The sequence below is a fragment of the Chrysemys picta genome, chromosome 6, assembly GCF_011386835.1.
Source record: "Chrysemys picta bellii isolate R12L10 chromosome 6, ASM1138683v2, whole genome shotgun sequence".
NCBI classification, from domain to species: domain Eukaryota; kingdom Metazoa; phylum Chordata; order Testudines; family Emydidae; genus Chrysemys; species Chrysemys picta.
The window spans coordinates 90,346,261-90,371,419 of NC_088796.1; the positions used below are offsets into that span (position 1 = coordinate 90,346,261).

At 45.4% G+C, this 25,159-nt stretch overlaps 1 protein-coding gene across 12 annotated transcripts in view; it reads left to right on the forward strand.

Moving 5' to 3' along the window:
* Positions 1 to 4,850: 4,850 nt before the first annotated feature.
* The window catches only part of GKAP1 (G kinase anchoring protein 1), a 42,456-nt gene continuing 22,147 nt past the window's right edge, over positions 4,851 to 25,159 (forward strand). For 4 of the 12 annotated variants that reach the window (XM_005296822.4, XM_024103358.2, XM_024103357.2 and 1 more), the window contains exons 1-3: positions 5,231 to 5,425; positions 17,572 to 17,843; positions 22,945 to 23,088. In XM_005296822.4, the coding sequence (XP_005296879.2) occupies positions 17,625 to 17,843; positions 22,945 to 23,088 (363 nt within the window). In that variant the 5' untranslated portion in view covers positions 5,231 to 5,425; positions 17,572 to 17,624. Of the gene's footprint in view, positions 5,426 to 5,515; positions 5,995 to 17,100; positions 17,309 to 17,571; positions 17,844 to 22,944; positions 23,089 to 25,159 lie in introns of those variants that run through there. The other 8 variants (XM_065599441.1, XM_065599444.1, XM_024103356.3 and 5 more) reach the window with 8 other exon arrangements.

Here is a 25,159-nt window from a genome sequence, read left to right on the forward strand (position 1 = left end):
TAAGTAGACCTAAGTACGTAGACTTCAGCTACGTTATTCACATAGCTGAAGTTGCGTAACTTAGATCGAGTCCCTTTCAGTGTAAACCAGGGCTAAGTTTGATGATATTCTTATTTTCAGCCTCTAAGCACTAAACTTCTGAATTTAATAAATAAATGGTTAGGCACTTCTTTATGGTGCCTTTTTGGTATTTTTTCCTCTTGTTTTAACTTAAAGGACAAGTTATTTAATCTTGAAATGTGAATACTACACAGGCTTTCCAGACATTTCAAGAATTCTAATTCCTTCCTATGCTAATCTTTAATATGACAATGATCTCTTTCAAGATGGAACCCTAAAAATCTCCCAGCTGAGAACAGCTAAGTAACACAGCTAGCTCTACATGAATATTAACCTTTGTCTATATTATAAAAACTTGGGATTGCTGGCATGTGTAGCACACCTCTAGACTACAAACAAGTGCTTGCAACAAAGCCCAATTGTTGCCAAATCATTACAACTGCTCTTACTTCTAGCCAGGCTCACCACTGCATTGGGTCACCCTGTACTAATCCAGGCCTAATATAGACTAAAATACTAGTACTGCAGTTGCAATGTTAGAATTGGTCCTCTCAGCAAAATCCCATAGTGCTTTTATACTACCCTAGTTCCCACTCTATGCAATGTGCCATTTCCTGTACTCCTTTGTTTTGAGCTGGTGAAGCTTTTGTTTTGAGCTGGTGAAGCTTCTGTAATCTTACGCTCGTGAGGTTTCTGTTTTATAAGGTGTAATTGAGGCACGCAAGATTTTTTTGTTTCAAAACATATTTTGATGCAATAGCAATGCCATTTAACTTTTCTAAATACAGCAAAAAATGGTAATAGCCAGTTTGCATTTTTAAAAAAATAGAAGTACATCACCTATCCAAGTGAATTGTTAACACAAACCTTAGCTCTGGGGTGCTGTGCTAGGATCTATGGGACAGGTACCTCTCATGCACAGATATTGCAATGATTAAAGGAAATGATGTGAGTTTATGCTAGCCATGTTGAATGTATTTCACAATTAGAAGATCCAACAGTTCAGTTAACTGTTTGAAAACTGTAAAGGTGTAATTGTGTAGGGTAAACAAATCGTTACATTTTCAATTATATAGGAAATTGTTGTGGGAGGCATAGGCATCTCCAGTGGTGCCCATGATCAGAAGGAAATGTGGGTACAAAACCAATATTATTCAAGAAAAAGTTAGTCCAAAAATGTACTAAAATGTTGTTAAAATATAATTTAAAAAAGGTGAAAGGTGGTATAAAAAAACCACCTTATTGAAAATGTAAATAAGTTGTGAGTTCTGAGATAATTTCACTTTGGGAGTAAGAGGCAATACAAAAACTTTTATCAAGAGCAGGAGCTGTATAAACAAATGGCATTTTAAGCAAGCAACATGTACCTCCGTTTGAAATGCTTTAGGTCACATAAGTATAAGGACTGGTAAAAGCCTGCTATATATAGAAATTTGGGATTTCAGTAAATATTGGATGCAAAGAATTGTACTAGAGATAGGATAGTGGTAAATTTATTTCCAAGTGCTAAACTTGACAATGCATCATTCCCAAAAGATGATGTAGTGCAGGTCTGCACAACTCATAAAGCAGCAAGGGCCATATTACTCCAAAGAAAACAGCTGAGGGCCGAAACCTCCTAGCCCTCCAAAACACCCCCCCCCCAGTGCTGCCCAACTCCCCCGAAACACACACACAGTGCCACCTGGCCCTGCGGAAATAACCCCCCTCCACTGCCGCCCACCCCGCGGAAACAAACTCTCCTTCCCCAGCGCCGCCCCGCCAAAACAGCGGTATTGAACCTTGGTAATATGTTATAGCGGGCCCCCTAAGGTAATATAATTAAGGTAAAAGAAAAATGTCTTTTTGCTAGAAGTAGAATAAGATCTTCCCCCCCACTTTGTAATCAATTACCCTGTTGAATGAATGAGGTGTAAATGAGGAAGGCATGGAAGGCAGGCACCTCCAGACAGCTGCAACCCTTGGAGAGGGGATGGGAGCCAGACTAAGGACAATCAAACTTGTCAAATGGGGTACGTCTACACTTACCTCCGGGTCCAGCGGCAGGCAATCGATGTTCTGGGATCGATCCTGGAAGTGCTCGCCGTCGACGCCGGTACTCCAGCTCGGCGAGAGGAGTACGCGGCATCGACGGGGGAGCCTCCCTCCTGCGTCTGGACCCGCGGTAAGTTCGGACTAAGGTACTTCGAATTCAGCTACGTTATTAACGTAGCTGAATTTGCGTACCTTAGTCCGAAGTGGGGGGTTAGTGTGGACCAGCCAATGGTCTGACTACAGAACAGCAGACCTACTGCCGGCCTTGAGGGATAGAAGCAAGTACCTTCCTTTGGGAACACCCTCTTTGCAGCACTGGGACAACCCCCAGCCCAGAGAAAAGCAGCAAAAAGGACCAATTTTTATAAGAGACAAGATCAGTACAACAAGTCAGCCACCGACTCGCCGCTCGCCTCCTCACCCCCGCCCCCAAGTATAAAGCCTCCCTGCCACTGCCCACCTGCTTGGCTCGGCATCCCCCCACTCCCTCCTGGCTCGCCTCCTCACCCCCTGCCGCCCGCTCGCCTCCTCAGCCCCTCCCCGCCGCTGCCGCCAGCTCACCTGCCTGTCTGCCATCGGCTCAGCTGCTCTCCTTGCCGCCAGCTCACCTGTCTGCCGCTGGCTCACCCTCACTCCCCAGCCTGCCACTGCCCTCTTCACTACCCTGCCAGCCAGCCAGCTGTTGGCTTGCCCCACCCCGCCGCTTGCCTACTCACCCTCTGCGGGCTGCATAGTGGCAACCCTAGGGATGATTCCCCCTCGCCCCCACACCCAAGATCGAGCTAGGAAACCATCCCTGGTTTTACAGCAAGGCTGTCCATAGTGATGCAGGACTCTGCAAGAGCTGACCTGAGCCTGCATCTGTTGAAGGCAAAGTGCACCCCCGTCATGCTGATGGTGCTACTGCGCAGGGCGCTGACAGACACGGCAAAGCGGGCCCTCGCCATCAAGCCGGGCTGTGGTGGCCCAGCACCAGCTCCCTCTCTGGCAGCAGAGCTGGCTGGGAAGCAGGAGGGGGCGGGGCCTATGCCTATGCCGCGGCCTGGCTTCCATTTCCCACCCCCCGCCAGCATCATCCTTTAGCATGGAGATGGCATGTGGCTTGGCAGGGCAGCATATGGCTACTCCCGTACATGTAGGGAAGTGAAAAGAACGAGGAGTAATTGTGGCACCTTAGAGACTAACACATTTGGGCATAAGCTTTCGTGGGCTAAAACCCACTGCATCTGATGAACAGGGGTGGCTCCAGGCACCAAGCGAGTGCCTAGGGCAGCAAGCCGCGGGGGGCGGCTCGCCAGTCGCTGTGAGGGCAGCAGTCAGGCAGCCTTCAGTGGCATGCCTGCGGGAGGTCTGCCAGTCCCATGGCTTTGGCGGCAATTTGGCAGTGGGTATGCCAAAGGCGTGGGAGCAGCAGACCTCCTGCAAGCATGTCACTGAAAGCCACCTGACTGCCGTGCTTGGGGCGGCAAAATACATAGAGCCCTCCCTGCTGATGAAGTGGGTTTTAGCCCACAAAAGCTTATGCCCAAATAAATGTGTTCGTCTCTAAGGTGCCACAAGTACTCCTGTTCTTTTTGCTGATACAAAAACAACAAGGAGTCTGGTGGCACCTTAAAGACTAACAGATTTATTTGAGCATAAGCTTTCGTGGGTAAAAACCTCACTTCTTTGATTGCAGCCAAAGAAGTGAGGTTTTTATAGGGTTACCATATTTCAGCAAGCAAAAAAGAGGACGGGAGGAGCCCTGCCCTAGCCCCGCCCCTCCCACTTCCCGCCCCCCCAGAACCCCCAACCCTCCCCCTGTTCCTTGTCCCCTGACTGCCCCCTCCTGGGACCCCTGCCCCTAACTGCCCCCCAGGACTCCACCCCCTATCTAAGCCTCCCTGCCTCTTGTCCCCTCACTGCCCCAACCCTTATCCACCCCCCCACCCCCAGACAGACCCCTGGGACTCCCACGCCCCATCCAACCACTCCCCACCCCCTGACAGCCCCCCCCCAGAACTCCCAACCCATCTGAACCCCTCTGCTCCCTGTCCCCTGACTGCTCCGATCCCTCTCCCCACTCCTGCCCCCTGACAGCTCCCCCCCAGAACTCCCAGCCCCCCACTCCCCCACTCCTTGTCCCCTGACTGCCCCCTCCTGGGACCCCTGCTCCTAACTGCCCTCCAGAACCCCACCCCCTACCTAAGACTCCCTGTTCCTTGTCCCCTAACTGCCCCCTCCTAAGACCCCCCCCCAACTACCCCCCAGGACCCTACCCCCTACCTGTACCCTGACTGCCCAAAACTTTCTCCACTCCCCCCAAACCCCCCCCCCCCTGTTTCTTGACTGCCCCCTCCAGAACCTTCCTGCCCCCTGGCCCCCTTACCCTGCTGCTCAGAACAGGGTGTTGGGCTCTGTGCGAGCCCGACACGTGGCTGTGCTCCCCAGCACAACAAAACCCGGTCCCTGGCCCTGCACAGTGCTGCCGGACCGGGCTGCAGGGGAGAGCTGCCCTTGTATCAGCACAAAGTGCTCTCCCTCCCGTTTTGCTACGCTGCATGGCAGAAACCGCTCCCAGTTGCAAAAGGGGAGGGCTGCACTTTGTGCTGATACACTTGCTCAGAATGCAGGGCGGAGCTCCTCTACAGCTGCTCCGGAGTCCAGCCCGGGACTTTCCTGCAGCCCTCCCAGCCGCTCGCTCTGCTGGGGAGGGGGGAAATCCCGGACATTTTGAGTGCTTTACAAATTCCCCCCAACGCTATTTTTAGCACAAAAAGGAGGACATGTCCGGGTAAATCTGGACGAATGGTAACCCTAGTTTTTAGCCATGAAAGCTTATGCCCAAATAAATCTGTTAGTCTTTAAGGTGCCACCAGACTCCTTGTTGTTTTTTGTAGATACAGACTAACACGGCTACCCCCTGATACTTTGCTGATACAGGCTAACAGGGCTACGTGGGGAAATGGTGCTTCATCAGAGACAGCCTTTTCCCCTCCTCTCGTCCCCGCGGCCGGCTCACTAGGAATTTTGAGCCAGCCTGGCGCCCGTACCCGCTCTGGCTGGTTGCCCTCTGCTCGGAACTGTGCGTCACATGTCGTTTTTATTGCGCACGCGTTGGTACCGCCGACCCAGCCAACCAGCGAACGAGGTAAATAAACAAACCCGCGAGCGACCAGCGTGCCCCCTCCCTTCGCCACCGCGGCGCGAGCTCCTCCGCAACTGCCCGTCCCTCGAGCCCCGTTGTAACCGCCTGTTAGCAGACAATAGTGACACTGACAGTCCCGCCGCTGCTGGGGACAGAGCCGGAGCATCCCCGCCCCGGAGAAGGAGTGAGTGCTGCGGCCACACAGTATGTCCATCCGCCTGCCTCCGCGGGCCCCCGGGGCTCAAGTTGCTCTATCGCGTCCCCGCCCCTCCCCCTGGCGCCGATTCCCCCGCGCAGATGAGTATCCCGCCGCCCGCTCGCAAGCTGCGGCCTCCCCGAGGAGGAGGGACGGGCTCGGGGGGACTCTGCCCCTGCCGGAGTGGGGCCTGTTTGGGGGGGGGGGGGTGTTACTGGCGAAGAAGCCGTTTGCGCCCGCGGCACTCGCCGCTGCTCTCTCGCCAGGCCCGAGGGAGTGCCGGGCTCGGGCGCCGCTCTGCGGCTGCCTCTCGGGTGGGGGCTGCGGTCTCTAGCTGCTCCAAGCGCTGGGGGTAACTGCAGCCGGGAGAGCCCTGCTGGGTCACGTCGAGTCTGTTCCCCTCCAGGGCCGGTCCGCCGCCCTTGCTTGAGACTTGTAGGGCTTTGTTCGCTCCGCAGCTAAATCCTGCCGGTGCTAACGTGGGCGTCTTGGTAACTAACCATCCCGCATCCGCGTGGGGATCCCGTCGGTACGCGCCCTGAGGTTCGGCCTTCGCTGGCCCTCCTGCTGCCTCTAGGTGCCCTCTCTTGAAAACAGTGACTTTTTTTCTAGCGTTTGGCCTTTTCGATACGCACAGCTCATTCTCTGCCCCCTGGTCAGTGCTCGGCCAAACTCTGCCTGTTACCGCTGGGCCCCAGGATATGTAAAATAAGCTCCGTGTGTTCACACGTTTGGAACGTTCACTGTGTGCAATGGAAACGTCACCTGTTTGAGGCCTTTCCCCAACGCTTGAGCCAAATCCCTTTAGATGTGCTCTGGGTCACTGCAGATGGAAAAATACTAATGACTCTTCTTTAAACAAATCTAACTGTACATTTTTACAGAAGAATACAAGAAAAATTGCTAATGTTTGAAGCTTGAGATTTTGCTTGGTCATAGCAGACAATGAGCACTAATGCCTCTGCTTGGCTGGCAAAAATGTTTTGGATGTACTAAAGATATAAGAGTTGTTTGTATGGGTATGTTTTTGGTAAAGGAGTGGTGCATGGATGCATGGTAAGTTGAGTGTGACCTTTCAAAATTTGTTTTCCTAAACATTCATAACTTTTAAAAATTAGGAAACTGATTTTCTTAATCTTGGATTGATTTTAAGTCTCAATGATGTATCCCAAAACAAATAATGGGTTAGGGAAAACTTGTCTGGTGGTTGTACAGTTATGAATATTTAGGATATTTATGACTACTTAGTGATCAGAATCCTGAACTAAGAAAAGCTTAACGAAATCCAACTTGTATTATATCATCTCTTGCCCAGCTACGTCACTTGGCTCTCCTGCCACCTTTTTGACCACTTACATGGTATCTCCTGGTATTTTTTTCCAGTTTAAACCTAAGACTTTAGATCAGTTTAAACTTTTTACGACTGAGGCTCCAATCCTGCAACAAGCTCTGCAGAGGTGGATCTCTGAGCCAGACTCCTTTGGCTTCAGTACTCTGTGTTGGTACAGGGGTGGAGCTCATTGCAGAATTGGGGTCTAAGACCTTATAGGTTTAATCTGTTTAAGCTGCTCTAAAGATTTAGAGTGATTTAAGCTACTTAATGCAGATTTAAGGTCTCTGATAAAACTACAGAAAAGGGAGGATTTAAAGAGAGAAGAGCACTGGTCAAGTGGCAGGAGGTGTTTTTCTTGAGCTGCACTCATAGTTATATGAATGCGAGACAAGGCAATGTGCATAAGGTCTCCAGTAATAAGATGCATTGAACTTTGGCTGTTTGGTGCTTCTTAGTGCAGAGTTTACTAATGATGATGATCAATGCCTGTTAGTCTTTGACTGGTATGTGTTAGAGAATTGGGAACTTTTCTTTTGAAACAAAATGCCCTACATATATACACACACTGGAAACTAAATGTAAAAAAACTAAGTTAATGGACTGTTACAGTTGCACGAAGTACCTAAGACAGGAAATGTGAAAGTTAAGGTTGTAACGGCCCTTTTGCACACATGCATTTGAGCTCATCACTCATAACTGCTCATGTGTATTTCCAGTTGTAAACACTGCTATGTTGTATGGCAGAAATAGTATGTCATTATGCTAAAAAATATTTTGAGAGCTTAGAAATGTGAGTTTAAAATAAACCTTTAAAATAAACAAACCTACTTTTCAAAAGTGATAGTATTTTTGAGTGTCTTAATTTTTGGCTGCCCAGGTGTGACTCCTTAACAGAGTTTGACATTAAGAAGTTGCTTGCTGTGCACTATATGAAAATCAGGCCTATTTAAGGTATCTTGGGTAGAGCATCCAAAATCACTTATTTTTTAGAAAATCTTGACCAAAATGAGTAGATTCAGTTTGGTTGGATCAAAAATGAGCAGTTTTTAAATGGCAGTTTCTGTTCTTGCATTGATACATTGTTGTTTGCTGTAAAAATAAAATAAAACTTCAAAACATTTTAGGAAGGAATAAATAAGAGTGACCACCAGGATCAAGTTCCTTACATTTATAATATACTTTTAGTAAATAAAACAATTCTAATGATGATGGTTACAAACTTGCTGTCAGCCTGCTTGATATACATTATACAACAGTTTAAAAGGAGATTGCCATGGTATTTTTCTTAAAGTTTTAAATGCTTTCTGCTCATAGCTCCTTGGATGTTTGAAATTTAAATCTGTTGCCATAACATTTCTGTCACAAGATGGATTGTTACAGTGCTGTTGTTCAGAAGTTTTCAGATGCTGCTAATTTTAATGGAAAGTGTGTTCATATATAAAGGAATCTACTGACTTTGCAAATGAATAAGAAGGGAAATGGGCTATATTTTAGATCTGCTAATATTGTCTCCCTGAAGCAGATTTTAAATGTGGTGCTCCTATTGGCTACTGTGCTGACCTTTAGAAATATAAAAATATTCTACTAACACTAGATCATATCCATGGCAATTTGAAGTATCCAACATAGATATGCAGTCCTTTTCCACACTATGCTGCCTCCTAATCTCTATTCAGGGACCCTTCTAATGCAACAGTTTAAAGGGCATAAATACATTCCCTTCTGGAGCTAGGAATAATAAACGAAGAAGATGAAGGAGGGAAAGGTTTCTATTAGAAATATTTTTTTATCCCAAAAAAAGACATCAGCTTCTATACTTACTTTTGATGGAAATAAGCTCTTCACTCAGATACTGAATAGTTTTGAACATTGTGCAAAGGCAATCTGAGTCAGGGTAATGCAGATGGCAGTGTGAAACAGATGGCAGATCCTCTGCGTGGACTCTGTTAGAGGTCGTTGAGATGAAGCCTAAACTAACAAGTTATCCAGGTATAGGGTAGACATGTATGTTCTGCCACCTTAAGTCGGCTGCCATACCAATGTCTGATTTTGAGAACATTCAAGTCCAGGGCAGCAATCTGAAACTTGAGCTTTCTGATCAAGGAATTTAACTTTGAGATCCAAAACAGCCTCTGACTCTTTTGAGGAATCAAAAAGCATTTCTAATAGAAACCCTTTCCCCCTCATATTATTCTTCTGTTGTTCCCAGCCCCAGAAGAGAATGCATTTATGCCCTTCATACTGTCTCATGAGAAGGATCCCTGAAGAGGGGTTGGGAGCACCATAGTGTGGAAAAGGATTGCGTATTTATGTTGGATTTGGCACAAGGGAAAGTATTCCTAATAGAACATAGGTACCTAAATATATGTAGAACCATGAGCGGGGAGTGATAGCTCAGTGATTTGAGCATTGGCCTGCTAAAACCAGGGTTGTGAGTTCAATCCTTGAGGGGGCCATTTAGGGATCTGGGGCAAAAATCTGTCTGGGGATTGGTCCTGCTTTGAGCAGGGGGTTGGACTAGATAACATCCTGAGGCCCCTTCCAACCCTGATATTCTGTGATTCTACTGTCTGAGAACTCTGATCAGGAAATGATCTCTTACCTTGGTCAGTTGGGTCTTGAGGCTTCAGCCATTTATGGTACTCCTTATGCTTGATTGAGGATGAAACCTCTGTAACACTAGGTAGCTCATCATTATGTTCTAAATATGGAAGACATTATTCTTGTTAACAATATCTAAAAAGGTGCTCACTTGCCTCAAGTGATGGAATCATAGGAACATTATTTAGATGGGAATATTCTTTGCACTTCAAGCCTCTTTCAGTGATCATCTCAGATCACCCCAATATTTTAGCATAGAGGCCTTCAATCTGTAGGGCACAGCCCCTGGGGGAGAGGGGCATGGAGTAATGTTCGGGAAGGTGCGGCTGGGGTCTGGACCAAACCCCACAGGGGGCAGGGAGGGAGCGCCGCCCAGCTCTGCTCCTGGCCCTGGGCCCAGCTGCCGGCCCGGGACTCCGCACATGGCTGTAGGTAGGCCTTGACCCCTGGCCAAGGGTCCACTCCTGCCCCTAGCTGTGGCCCCAGCCTTGGCCTTCTTACCCCTGTGTGCACCCCCACCTCCCGGAGCTGTGGCCCTGCTCCCAGCTCCAAGGGGGAGGGCAGATAGGGATAAGGAGGGGGTGTGAGAGAAAAAATTTGGGGACCACTGTTCTAGCAGATCAGATCAGTCAAATCCTCCAGGACCAAGACAAGTGATTTCTAAAACAGTGGCAGGCTGGATTTTTAAAAATGAGGGCATTCAGAGAGAGATTTCTTTTCGGCCAGATGCAAAAAGTTCTTCAGAGCAGGAATAGATAGTCAGTGAATAGCAGATGTTTTTCTGGAGTGGAGAACCGATGTTTTGTGTGCATTTTCCCCAATTCCCTTTAATAGCAAGCATCCTTCCCCATGTTTCTAGAATTGTCACGAGCTGTGACAATTTAAGAGCTTATCTACACTTACATTTTATATTCTCTAACTTGCTGGCTCAGGGGGGTGAAAAAACTATAGTCTTATGTCTGGTGAATTTTTTTCCCCTGGAACCTAACTCCCCCGTATTTAAATTAATTCTTATGGGGAAATTGAATTTGCATAACATCGTTTTGCTTAAAGTCGCATTTTTCAGGAACATAACTACAACGTTAAGCGAGGGGTTACTGTACTTGTAGTAGTGAAGGTATTTTTGTTGTGGACAAAAAACAAAAAAAACCCACCCTCTCCAACCACCGTTCCAGTGTCTTCAGTCAAAAAACACTTAATACCGTTATGGGAAATTGAATGGTATTATCTTAAGATCCTTCCTGCTTACTATGTAGAAGTAACTAATGTGTTTTAGTTCTACTTTAGAAAAAAGTTTTATGAAAGACGTGAACACCTTTCCACTGAGTAAAACACCACACACGTTCCTCCAAACTATATTTAATTCTCGCAGGACTGATAAAGCCCCCTTTTTTGAACCTCTGGGAGTCCGCTCTCTTTTCAATCTCTCTAAGAAGTTCACATTTCTTATCTCCATTTTCTGGAGAGGGGTCAGTCAGCTTCAAGCTCTTGTAGCTGATCCTTCCTTTACAATCTTCCATAAGGAAGAAGTGATCTTTTTGTCCTCACCCTAAATCCTTTCCCAGGGTGCTGATGGGATGACTACCGTAATCAGACAATCTACTATTACTGTTTCCAAGACCTCACTCCCATATGAAGAGAAGTCAAATTATACATCTTAAATGTTATGTTTTTGCCAAAATAGATCAGTAGTATATCAAAATATCTAGGCTTTTAATTGCTTATGAAGAGAACCATAATGACATCACTTCCCAAAGCCTGTCCAAACAGACGAGGCTTGATAGAGAGGAGTGTTAAAATTTAGCAAAAATGTGCTACCGAGACTTGAGGTCTATTCCATTAGGAGAGAGGTTCCCAAACTTTTTTTGCTTAGCCCCCCCTTAAGAGATTCAAGTCCAGTGTGGAGCCCCTTCTTTCTAAGAAACAGTATTTTTCCATAGTGCAGGAGGATTTTATCTTGGCTAATAACGTATTGTTTAAGATAGAAAGCAACATATATAGCACAATATGACTACTCTGCTGCTGAATAACCTTGAACATAAAAGAATACTTGATGACCCACCTTTGTCTCAGTGAGTAGGATTAGCCTGTTTGCTAGCGCACAGTTTGTGCAGTCTTGGTCTGATTTCTGAGAGTTTCAACCGCAGATCAATCTCTGTGTTCAAGCAGCTTTTATACTTACTTTTGATGCAAATAGGCAAAGAAAAACTCACTTCGCTCAGATATGCAAAGTGAACAAGTATTTTGATAGGTTTCAGAGTAGCAGCCGTGTTAGTCTGTATCTGCAAAAAGAACAGGAGTACTTGTGGCACCTTAGAGACTAACAAATTTATTAAAGCTTTCGTGGACTACAGCCCACTTCTTCGGATGGCTGTTTAAGACAGTTCATAGAATTGTTTTTGAATTAAGAGCTGGAACTGATCAAGAGGCATGACTTTAAAATCATCTCTCAAAACAGAGTTAACAGCAATGTCAGACAATTTCTCCTTTATATTCATGGTAATCTTGGCCTTTGCTATTAAGTGCTCTGAAAATGGCTTTTGAAGCAGGCTTTGAACCAGGGTTAGAATTCAAAATGACCCCAACTAATTGGAGAATTGTTCTGAAATCAGTAAGATACCTTTCAATAAAGGTACGTGCAAAGTGCTACACTTAGGAAGGAAAAATCAAATGCACAACTACAAAACGGGGAATAACTGGTTAAGTGGTAGTACTGCTGAAAAGGATCTAGGACAGGGGTTCTCAAACTGGGGGTCGGGACCCCTCAGGGCTTCGCGAGGTTATTACATGGGGGGGTCCTGAACTGTCAGCCTTCACCCCAAACCCTGCTTTTTCTCCAGCATTTATAATGATGTTAAATATATTAAAAAGTGTTTTTAATTTATAAGGGGGGTTGCACTCAGAGGCTTGCTGTGTGAAAGGGGTCACCAGTACAAAAGTTTGAGAACCACTGATCTAGGGAGTTATAGTGGATCACAAACTGAATGAGTCAACAGCATGGTCAGATAGCCCCTAGTGCAGCCACCCTACACCTAGGCCATGGTGCCCCTCCCCCCACCTCTTCCCCTCCTTGAGGCTCCCACAACCACCTGCAAGGGGCGGGTAGCCTGGGAGCTAGCGGCAGGCGGGGGAGTGAGGAGGGGAGGGGATCCCTGAGTAACTTTATACAAGTGAAAAAGCCTTCCAGAGACCTAGGGCTAGTCTACACTGGCAATGCTAAAGTGCTGCCTTGGCAGTGCTTTAACGTGACTTGTGTGGTCGCGGCGCAGCGTTCTAAAAAAACCCAGTGCTCTAAAAAAACCACCTCTGTGAGGGGCGTAGCTACCAGAAGGAGAGCAACAAAAATGATATGCATTTTAGAAAATCTGACCTGTGAGGAGAGGTTAAAAAATGGGCATATTTAGTCTTGAGAAAAGAAAACTGAGGAGGGACATAAGCCTTAAAATAAAAGGGCTGTTATAAAGAGGACTATGATCAGTTGTTCTCCACGTCCACTGAAGATTGGTAGAACAAGAAGTAATGGGCTTAATCTGGAGCAAGGAAGATTTTGGTTATATATTAGGAAAAACCTTCAAACTATAAGGGTAGATAAACAGTAGGGAGTAAATAGGCTTCCAAAGGAGGGAATGGAATCCCCATCACTGGAGGTTTTTTAAGAACAGGTTGGATGAATACTTGTCAGGGATGGTGCAGGTTTGGTCCTGCCTCAGCGTGGGGGGCTGGACCTGAGGACCTCTTGAGGTCCGTTCCACCCCTACATTTCTATGATATCCTGCAATTCATTTGCCTCTCTTTTGGGAAAGTATTTCTGAATTGTGTGCAAAACTGATACAAATGTTCCAGAATTATATCTTTAACTTCTAGGACCAAGATTTCACAGTCCATAATGGCAGAAGACAGTGTCAGGAACATAACTACATTGTTTTGCAGCGCATAGCTTTGCCAAAAAAATTTGCTCTTTGCAGTAGCTATGTACTTTTTTGTGCATAATTCAAATGTTCATTATAGTTCTTATCTTGCAAAGAAGGGTTAATTTCATTGAGTTTGTTAAATATGTTGTCCAAATAATCCAGTAAAACCTGGAAGTGCTGCTCAAGGAAGTGATGGTGAAGTGGTGATTCAGAGTTGATCAAAACCAGAACAGCACTTCTCAAGGAGTTGGCAGATTCTCTTGGTATCACTTTTGTGGCTAGCGCCTCCTTGTGCATACAACAATGGCACCATATACAGCATGGTCCAACAGCGTTCAACTGAGCAATAAGTTCACTACTGCATCCAGCCATGGCTTTTGCCCCATCTGTACACATCTCAACACTACAATTCCATTTGATGTTTTTTATCTGTCATGTATTGGTCTAAATTTTTGAATAGTTTCTCAGCAGTAGTTCTTATTGGGACAGAATAGCAAAATAAAGTCCCCTTTGATCTCAGATGAGCTTGTATATCAAACAGAAACCCTCTTTTGTACTGCATTGGCACAGTCAGTACTCTCATCAATTTGTAGTATGAAAAAAGGATTTTGCCTTACTGCTTCAATTGGTTGCCCCTCGATGTCTCCTGCCATATCTGCAGTTCTTCAGCTATCCGTGTTGTCAGATAGTGGGGTAAGACTTTGCTGGTCAGCAACTTTCCTTCCACCTGCTATTGATGCCATTTCAATTGCTGATGGCAACAGAAGACTTTCAGTGATTGTATGAGATTCTTCACTTCTTGCTATGAGACAGCATAGGATGCTACAAGTGCTTTGGGAGGGTAGCACTGCATTCTTCATCTGTCCTTTTGGTTGAAAGAGCTTTCATTAGGAAAAAAAATCTCATGGTTTTTCTTTGAGGGCATGTCTGAAGTGACGTTTTAGTTTGCTTGGTTTCATACTGTCCTGAGCAAGAACTTGAGCACAAACAACACGCTGTGGTTGAGGATTTTCATCAGAACCAGTAAATGTGAATCCCAAGTTCAAGTAGGAAGGATCATATCTCCTGTTCTTTCTTTTATTCCTTTCCCAGGATCAGCATCATACACGTCACACTTCAAAAAAATGCTCCATTCATTCACACTTATAAAATACCAAAGCAACTGGTCTCTCCACACTGAATTAGGGGGTAAAAGCCCAGTCCTGGGGGAAGGTGGGGTCTGTGGGTTGGGGGGAATCAGTGGAAGAGAGGGGGCAGAGATGGGGATGGCACGGTTTAGTGTAGATGCAGATGAGCAGGGGAGCTAGGGAATGTTGGTTGGGTGCAGAAATCAGGGAAAGGCAGGTTAAAGGCAGAGGCAGTAGGTGGGGATGGGGCAAAAGGCAATTAGGGATGTAAGGGATAGTGGCAGGCAGAAGGGGACTTACTGAGTGGGGGAGAAGGTCGGGTAACGGGAGATGGCGTTAGGGGTAGGGTAGGAGAGGCAGGGGAAGAGGGTTAAGCAGTGGGGGCAGGCGGGGAGAGTTATAGGTAGGCGAGTAGATGGGCAGAAGGTGGAGGTTAACAGGTAAGGAAGGAGGCAGGGCAGAAGGGAGAAGACAGTTTGCCGCAACTGGGCTTGGCTTGGCAGTGCAGAGCATGTCAGCACAGGAGCCACCCAAGATATATGTTGGCACCTCACCCCATCCTGCCTTCAGGATCATCTGCATCCTTAAGGGCCCATTTACTCCCCTCCCCTCCCCCCCATAACTCAAGCACTGATATGCAGGGGAGAGTGGAGCCCAGTACCAACAGGAGTAGGGAGAGGTAATCCCTATGGGGCAGTTGAGGAATCCCTTGCAGCAGTCAGTTTCAACTACTGGGACCTGGCTCCTTTTCCATCCTGATCCCCCTACTGCAAAGGGAAAGCAAATGGGGCTGTGCTGAAGAGGCAAAGGTCAAGAGGGGAGAAGGCTACACCCTGGGAGGACTGGCACACCTGCTGGATACAGCCTCCTGCTAACCCCAGGCCTTCAGCCTGGCTGTGTCTAGCATGGGGGAAGGGGAGCTCTGCCTTGGGGCTGTGTGTGACTCAAGGATCTCTTGATGCCAGCTCACAGAGGGGTACAAAGGGGAACACCAAAAAGGAGTCATGTCACGTCTTCACTAAAAGCATGTGTCACACTGGTCGTCATAATCACTGGGAGATGTATGTACAGGAAGTATATGAGGAGTTATGTATTCATGCTGAAAATTATGTTCTCGGTCTTGTAGCTAAAGGCAAGTCACTAAAAACTACTGTGTTATGAGATAAACTTCTCCAGATGGGAAGTGTGAGACTCTTGTCTCCCTGGTGGACCATTGTTTATTGAGTGTCTTACAACAGAGGTTTATTAGCATAGTGAGTCAAATGCTAATGAAGAGTTTGTAGATTTTTCAGAAGGGAGATTAACAGGAAGAGGTAAGGGGGGAGGGAGAGATAATCCTGTTTTCAGGTGAAGGTCAAAGGTCTGGTCCGCTGTACATCTGGGGGTGCAGAGAGAGAGACTGGCATACTTGTGAAGACAAGCTGCCTGCAGGCTTGATCTTGTGAAAAAGGGGTCTCAGCTATCCTGGTTGAAAACACTGGGGAAAAAGACTTGGGGTAAGCTATCCTGTAGGAGATACGGGAATGTCCTCTGAATTAAATTCATACTCTAGAAACTGTGTATGTTTCTGTTTTATATGTAACCATTTGTTTCCAATAATCTTACTTTTAATCATTTGAATCTCTCTACTTTGATAATAAACTTATTCTTGTTTTCACTATAAATAATCTAAGGGCTGTGTGTTAAGCAGAGTGCTGATCCTGAGTTTTCTTGTAAGCTGGGTTCTTTGGGAGCAGAGGGTCTGAGTGTTGAGTGGAACAGGGGCTGAGCGCTCCAGAGGGACACTTGGAGGACTGGGGGGTGGAGTATGCTTATTGCTAACCTAGACAGAGAGAGTGAGGCCTGCCGAGATGCTGAAGGCAGTGCTTGTGTTTGCCAGAGGTTGGTGGAGTCAGGGAGCTGATCCACAGCAGGCGCAGACAAAACTCCCTCATGCTAAAGGCAGGTAGGTAGCGAAGGGCCTCACAACCCTGGGTATCTTGGGAAGTATCACACAGTGCTAAGGGCTGGGGTCAAGCTTGGGCCCCCTCCGACAGCGAGGCTAGTATTCCTGGGATGCAGCCATCTGCTTTCCGGTTGCAGAGTCCCTGCCAGCCTCCCCAAAAGAGGAGGGTAACTGCTGGTTGGTGGCTGCTGCAGCTGTGGCAGTTGGAGTAGCCTGGATCTCACTGACTGAGATCTCCTGCACAGAGCCCATTTGCCTCATTTGTCAGACAGAGCCCTCTCCTGACCCTGGGCCTTCACCAGCTCCTCCCGCCACCCGATTACCTCATTGTGTCCCCCTTCCAGTTATTGGTAAATAACCTCTATTTCTTCTTCAAGGAGCCTCTACACTAGGATAAATGTGACTTTGATGGTATGTCTTAGATGCATTCACATAATTGAAATCTGTAGAGCTGCAACTTAAAGCTCATTACACACATTTACAAAAGTTTACTCCCTACATTTAGCCTCAAGATCTGGTGCAAAGTTTGGGAGAACAGTATTACAATCTTTATTCACCTAGAACTCCTCAGCTAAGCTTTCTGTGGGGGAGAATACTGCTTGCTAAACTTCTAAGAAGTGGGAATATATAGTAGCTCCTTGAAGAAGAAATAGAGGTTATTTACCAATAACTGGAGTTCTTTGAGATGAGCTTGCCTCTACAAATTCATACTACCTGACCACCCACTTTCCTTTTCTGGAATCATGTCTCTTTGCTGGACTCTTAGGCTCAGGTCAAAGGAGCTGAGGCTGTAGGGGTGCCTCAACCACTTTTATACTCTGGCTCCCAGAACATTAGGAGCAGTGAGAGAAGCAGGCAGGTGCCACAATGGGCACTGCTTTGAGAAGATTCTGTTTGCTGCATTGTTGCTACATCTTCTAAAAGTGTAAATGCGCGTGCGCGTAGAGGCTTGTCTCAAAGAACTCCAGTTACTGGTAAGCAACCTTCACTTTCATTGTTTTTGTTCATATATTAATACTAAAACATTACATTATAATTATTAAACTATCAAAATAGTTAATTCAAAAGTAAAATGAGTCACTATTTTATCCTGAAGTCTTTTGTCCCCAAATTACATAAAGCTTGTATAATTGACATGTCTGAATTGTTGATGTGAAGGCATGTGCTATTGCAAAAAGTTTTTGTACAGCAGAATAGTGTGATTCCTTTATTCTTTCTTTTGTTGCTACATTCCCAGGAAGCATTTTCTTTGAATAAGAAGTCATCCTCAAAATAATCTCAAACCATACAATGGCCTCAGCTGTAATCAGTTCAGTTCCCACTACTGCATCACGCTTTGCTCTATTACAAGTGGATAGTGGTAGTGGTTCTGATTCAGAGACTGGAAAGGGAAGAAGTGGTCGAGGTGCTGGGAAGTCTCAAGCTTCAGGGGGAAAATCAACTACAAATGAGAAGAAGAAAGAAAAGAGGAGAAAAAAGAAGGAACAGCAGCAGAGCGAGGCTAATGAGGTAGAGAGGCTGTTATATTTTCAGTAACATACAAGGTGTGCAGTTATGCCAGATACCCATATGCCTTGGGTAAATTGTTCATCTGTTAGCTGAGTAATGTGGCTATTTTTGTTGCTTTTGACATGTTACTTTTGTAAAACAAAATAATTTCAGTTTATAGTAATTAAAAGGTATTATTTAAAAATTAAATTTTTTCCTTAAAACTTTGTTAGAGTTCAGTCACAACTACACTTCTTTAAATGTGGGAGGCTCTTGACTAATCAAACAATTAGATTTATATATTTAAATAAAAATAATTTGGTTTCTTATATATCCCCATTTCCTGATCGCAGACCTTATTCAGCAGGAGATATAGGACAGACAGGGAAACATTCCTCTTAGGAAGTGACAGCTGGTATCTTGTAGTTCCAATAAAATTTTTTCCTTTATATACAGAAAGGAATGGAGAGGCCTTGGAACAAGTTAGTAGAATCATAAGTTGTGGGGCTAGTAATGAGGGATGTGGCAGATTTGCTTTGACCTGGAATAGTTGTTTCTAAACTGGAATGTGAAGGAGCAGAGGCTGTTGAGTACAGCTGAAGCCAGTAAAGGATGTAATGCTAAGCAGGAAGGACTGGAGGTTTCTTATTTTAAAGGCTGGAGAGCAGCAGGATGGAAGGTAGCTTCTGACAGTATAGAGGGGGTTAAGGTATGATTGTGCAGCTACTTTATTAGTATTTTTAGTGCCAAAAGCTTTGATTGCCGAGCCATTATGGTAAGAAGCCTGTGGTTCCTTCCTTGCTCCTGGTAACTCCTTCCACTGCTCTTTTCAGGTTGCTGTTTGGTGACTATTTACCATTCACAAAGTGTGGCTGTTATCCAGGGCTTGCCAGGTCTGAGCCCCGGCACCTCTGGATTTGCTGCCTAAAGTATGAAAGGGAAAAAATTGCTTCAGTCCTGGCACCTCTTTCATTACAAATTAAGCACTGCTGTTAGCTTCCTCACCAACCTCCCCTCACTGGTCATACTAATAGTTTCCCTCAGAATTGGATCTCCTGTTTCCATTAGTCTTCTGTAGGGTTCTGCCACCTTTAGAAAGAGATCTAGACTATACAGGAGACTTTCTGCAAAATTCCTGCCTTGTGAGATAGATATCCACATGAGCTGCAGAAGGGCTGCAGTGAGGAAGTGGTGAATACTTATTGGAGAAAAACACTAACGTAAACACTTCTATTCATATAAAGTCCCAAATTATTTAGCAGGACCCTCCCATATTTTAAAGATGAAATTAGGGGAGCACAGTTACACTTAAATTCTTTTAAAGGTAAGAAACAAGAACCTAGAAATATCTTGGCATCTAATTTCTGATATGAGGCAAGGCCCATTCATAATAATATTCTTGTATTTCCTTGTTCCATCACAGGATATGTATGTTGATAGTTTTTTTTTTTAAATGCCCTTTAAAGTAGTTTGTATGACAGTGTCAGCTCATGTAAAAAGGAAAGAAGATACTTGCTAGTAATGTATACATTGCCACTGCAGATTCAAATTGTAGGACTTACATATGAGATGAGTAATGGAACTCTTTAAAAGAATGCTTTGGATCTTGTCCTAGAATTGATCGAATAAAAAGCCCCAAATCCTGACCATTCCTCAGTTTCTCTTTCTACTAGCTTCAGTGAACTTGGAACCCATCCCCTTTCCCTGCATTGGGACAGTTTTCTTAGTTAAACTTTTTGATGGTTAAGTTGTTGAAAATATTCACTTGGAAAATCTTACAAATGTAAACAAAGCTTCCTATAGTGAAGCCAGACCTGCAGATCTGGGGGGAAAGAAGCCAGTGTTCATGAAATGCTCTTGTGCTGATATAATGTTGGACATGAACCAAGGCATCCTGTATCTATAATGCCCAGGAGAAGGTCACTTGAGGATGGGATGTCCAATTTGTTTACTTGTCTTCACACCAGCATGTAGGGAAAACGACTGTAGGCTTTATGGAAACCTTTGCATTTCAGAGGATCTCCTGTGGGAGGTGTTGCAGATTCAGGTTGTTCAACTCTTGGAATGATATTCACTATCTCTTCCCAAAAAAAAGTCCTCTTGGCAAAGAAGAATCTGGCTTGTCCAGATTCAAGAGCTTTAAATTTTTCAGACCTAGCTATTAGGGTACAATTTCCTCAAGGAGAGCAACAGAGTTCTCCAAGGGATCTGACATCTTCTTAGCACCTCCATTTACCAGGAAAAAAGCATAGATGTAAAGGGATCCAGTGGGAAGCAACAATCTTTCCTTTGTGTCAGGGACTTCATGCAGGAGTTGAGTTCTGGTTGTCCCTTGACACTGATAGCATCCTGTGATTCAAGGGGATCTGAAAGTCCTTCTGAATATTCATAAGATGGCTAGAACCATTGACTGTGTCAAAGGAGTCTTCAAACTGGCTTCCCTGGTACTATCTACCAAGCCTATACAGGCCTTGCAAAGAGAAATATCCCTGGAGTCTCCTTGGATCGAAGCCCTGAGTCTGTTAGATTCACACTCTGTTTTTTTCTTTTTCTTTTCAGAAGCCTTGTTATCCCTGGTATAGGCCTCTTAATCTTAGGCTCAATAGAATCAAAGATCCAAGGGAGGGTATAGAAGTGCAATGCTTGGCAGCCTCAAACTACTCCTTTCTGGTGCAGCAACATCTGGTTCACCCACTCAGTCTTCTTGTTAGTGTCTCCTGTCTAGAAAAGTTCCCTGTTCGACACATTGTAAAATTGAAAAAGTAGGAAAAATTAGAAATGTTATTTTAAAAAAATAATTCCAAAAGGATTAGTCTAATCTTCATACCTACCTGTAACTAGTAGGTAAAACAATTTTGGACAAATGTGTTTTTTAAACTGTGGTTTTCAATGTTGCACATGCAATTTTAACTTGAACATTTTCTGATTTTTTTTGTAAGTGCCTAGCCTTGCTGCTCCAACATTATCAACACCATCTTTATATTTAAGAATTATTAATTTGAGTGAAAATAACATCTAATGTTATACTGCCTACGATAAAATTGTAAGCTTCAGAGTCTGATGTATGCCATCTGGGGTCCAGAAAAATCTTATTTTCCCCATCTCCCGGTGAAACAGTCATTCAGAATTAGTTGCATTGTGGGGGTCTTAAGTCTGTCTTTGAAACATCTGGAATTGACTTCTGTTCGTGAAAATACACAACTGAGTGGACAGGAAGTCTTTTTGTTATGGTATTTCCTATGTCTGAGCACTTTTTATAAAATAAAAACAGGAGAGAGTAATAAAACTTAGTGTGAGATTAGGGCTGGGAGGTCAGCTATGCACTTTAAATGTGAACTGTGAAATTCCTTGCTTTTGAGTTGGAGAGTCTTTAATGTTACTTTTCAACATATTATTTTGTAGTTCTTTAAAGTACTTCTAAGTTATCTATCACTTCGGTATTCAAATGCCAGAAAACAATTATAAAAGTAACTGCTCACAGATTGATGTAGTACTTAGCACATGCTTGACTTAAGACAGAGGTGGGCAAACTACAGCCGCCACATCCGACCTGCGGATCCCTCCTGCCCAGCCCCTGAGCTCCTGTCCTGGGAGGCTCACCCCCGGCCCCTCCCCTGCTGTTCCCCCTCGCCCGCAGCCTCATCTCACTGCGCCAGGGTGGTGGGGCTATGAGCTCTTGCCCGGCAGCGCAGCTGCAGAGCCATGCGGTAAGGGGGCAGGGAGCGGGGGGGGTTGGATAGAGGGCAGAGGAGGTGGGGGTGTGGATAGGGGTCGGGGCGCTCAGAGGGCAGGGAACAGGGGGTTTGAATGGGGGTGGGGTCCTGGGGGGCAGTCAGGAAGGGGGGGTTGGATGGGGAGGCCGGGTGAGGGGACAATCAGGGGCAGGGGTTCTGGGGGCGGTCAGGGAGAAGGGGTGGTTGGATAGGGCAGGGGTCCTGTGGGGGGGGCAGTCAGGAAGGAGAGGAGGGATTGGATGGGGCGGTGGAGGGTCCGGGGGCGATCAGGAGACAGGGAGGGGTGGATGGGGCAGGGGTCCCGGCGGGACTGTCAGGGAACAGGGGGGGGTTGAATGGGGGAAGGGGTCCCGGGAGGGCAGTCAGGAAGGAGAGGGGGGTTGGATGGGGAGACTGGGAGGCAGTCAGGGACAGAGGTTCTAGGGGGCGGTCAGGGAGAATGGGTGGTTGGATGGGGCAGAAGTCCCCGGGGGGCACTCAGGAAGGAGAGGAGGAGTTGGATGGGGCGGCGGAGGGCAGTCAGGGGTGGGGGATCCGGTGGCGATCAGGGGACAGCGAGGGGTGGATGGGGCAGCGGTCTGGGGGTGCTGTCGGGACAGGGAACAGAGTGGGTTGGATGGAGCAGTAGTCCGGAGGGGGTGGGGGGCGTCAGTGGGCGAGAAGCAGGAGGGTTGGATAGGGGGCGGGGGCCGGTCCACACCTGGTTGTTAAGGGGAGGCACCGCCTCCTCTAACCGGCACGCCATACAATTTCAGAAACCTGATGTGGCCCTCAGGCCAAAAAGTTTGCCCACCCTTGACTTAAGAGCTATGTACTCGAAAGCTTGTCTTTTTCACCAACAGAAGTTGGTCCAATAAAAGGTATTACCTCACCCACCTTGTCTTTCTAATATCCTGGGTCTGACACTGCAAACATTAATCTATTGCAAATATCAGCCTTATCAGCTATTAAAACTACTTTGACTGTATTGGTTTAAGTAATTGGTGAAATGAATGTAAGTTATAGGCAGATCCTAAGGCTATGTCTACGCTAGAGACTTTACAGCAGCACAGCTGTACCCATACAGCTGTGCGGCAGTAAGGTCTCTCGTGTAGCTGCCCTATACCGAAAGGAGAGAGCTCCCCTGTCGACATAAATCACCCCCTAAAAGCAGCAGTAGCTTTGTTGGCGTGAAACGCTCTCCTGCCAACATAGTGCTGGGCACAGTACCACTTATGCTGGCGAAACTTACATTGCTCGGGGTGTGGTTTTGGAAACATAAGGGGTAGTGTAGACATGGCCTAAATGTCTAAGATGATAGCCCAATTGGCATATTGTTTCTGTGTAATCACAAATATTCTAGTAAATAGCGACACCATTGATTTATTTTCTTGCCTCTTGCTTTGCAGCTCCGAAATCTTGCTTTTAAAAAGATTCCTCAGAAATCCTCCCATGGAGGCTGTCTGCCTCAACATGAACAAACATTGCACAGCCCAGGGCAGAAAGACTCTCAGGAAGAAAATTGGCAAGAGTGGAGACAAAGAGATGAACAGGTACAGCTTGCGATATCAAATTATTTTACTTGTTTGTCTTGCAGAGTAATGTAATACAAACTTCAAAGGTAAAGGTGTGAGAAAAATAGCTATGGCTGAGATTTTTCAAAGCAGCTTGGAGGATTTTCATTCATCTTCCAAAAATTTTAATGAGACAAGGTGGGTAAGGTAATATCTTTTATTGTCAAACTTCTGTTGGTGAAAGAGACAAGCTTTTGAGCTACACAGTGTTCTTCTGGACACTCAAACAAGAGCTCTGTGTAGATCAAAAGATTGTCTCTTTCACCAACAGAAGTTGGTCCCATAAAATATGTTATCTCCCCAACCTTGTCTCTCTAATATCCTGGATCAATGTGGCTACAACAATGCAAACAAAAAATTTTAATCATAGGACTGTAAGGGACCCCGAGAGGTCATCTGGTCTAGTCCCTTGCACTCATGGCAGGACTAAGTATTATATAGACCAGTGGTTCTTAACCTTTACTGCAGCCTGCACCCCGTTGGTTCTCAAAATATGTTCTCGCACCCCTTATCAAAAATTAAAATACGTTCTTGCACCCCTTAAACCTAGATATATTTTTTGTTTGTATATTACAGTAATCGTTAAAAAAATGTATAATGTTAATAAATACATAGGTTTGATGAAACAAAGTAGTTGTATTTACGTGCCTGTGCTTAATTTGTGTTTTCAATGATTTACCTTCTAAAAAAATCTGGCATGTCTCACACCCCCAGAAAGGACATCTTGCATCTCCATAAAGGGCGCGTGCACCCCAGGTTAAGAACCACTGATCTAGACCATCCCTGACAGGTGTTTGTCTAACCTGTGCTTAAAAATCTCCAATGATGGCGATTCCACAACCTCCCGAGGCAATTTATTCCAGTGCTTAACCACCCTGACAGGAAGTTTTTCCTAATGTCCAACCTAATTCTCCCGTCCTACAATTTAAGCCCATTGCTTCTTGTCCCATCCTCAGAGGTTAAGAATAATAATTTTTTTCCGTCCTCCTTGTAACAATCTTTTATGTACTTGAAAATTGTTATCGTGTCCCCTCTGTCTTCTCTTTTCCAGACTAAACAAACCCTATTTTTTCAATTTTCCCTCATAGGTCATGTTTTCTAGACCTTTAATCACTTTTGTTGCTCTTCCCTGGACTTTCTCCAATTTGTCCACAGCTTTCCTGAAATGTGGCGCCCAGAACTGGACACAACACTCCAGTTGTGGCCTAATCAGCGCAGAGTAGAGTGGAAGAATTACTTCTCGTGTCTTGCTTACAACACTCCTGCTAATGCATCCCAGAATGATGTTTGCTTTTTTTGGCAACAGCGTTACACTGTTGACTCATATTTAGCATGTGATCCACTATGACCCCCAGATCCCATTCCGCAGTACTCCTTCCTAGGCAGTCATTTCCCATTTTGTATGTGTGCAACTGATAGTTCCTTCCTAAGTGGAGTACTTTGCATTTGTCCTTATTGAATTTAATCCTATTTACTTCAGACCATTTCTCCAGTTTGTCCAGATCATTTTGAATTATCTTATCCACCAAAGCACTTGCAACCCCTCCTAGCTTGGTATCGTACACAAACATTGTAAGTGTACTCTCTATGCCATTACGTAAATTATTGATGAAAATATTGACCGGAACTGGATCCAGAACTGATCCTTGCAGGACCCCACCCGTTATGCCCTTGCAGCATGACTGTGAACCACTGATAACTACTCTCTGGGAACAGTATTCCAACCAGTTATGCACCCACCTTATAGTAGCTCCATCTAGGTTGCATTTCCCTAGTTTGTTTATGAGAAGATCATGCGAGACAGTATCAAAAGGTTTACTAAAGTCAAGATATACCACGTCTAACGCTTCCCCCTATCCACAAGGCTTGTTACCTTGTCGAAGAAAGCTATCAGGTTGGTTTGACACAATTTGTTCTTGACAAATCCATGCAGACTGTTACTTATCACCTTATTATCTTCTAGATGTTTGCAAATTATTTGCTCCATTATCTTTCTGGATACAGAAGTTAAGCTGACTGGTCTGTAATTCCCTGGGTTGTCTTTATTTCC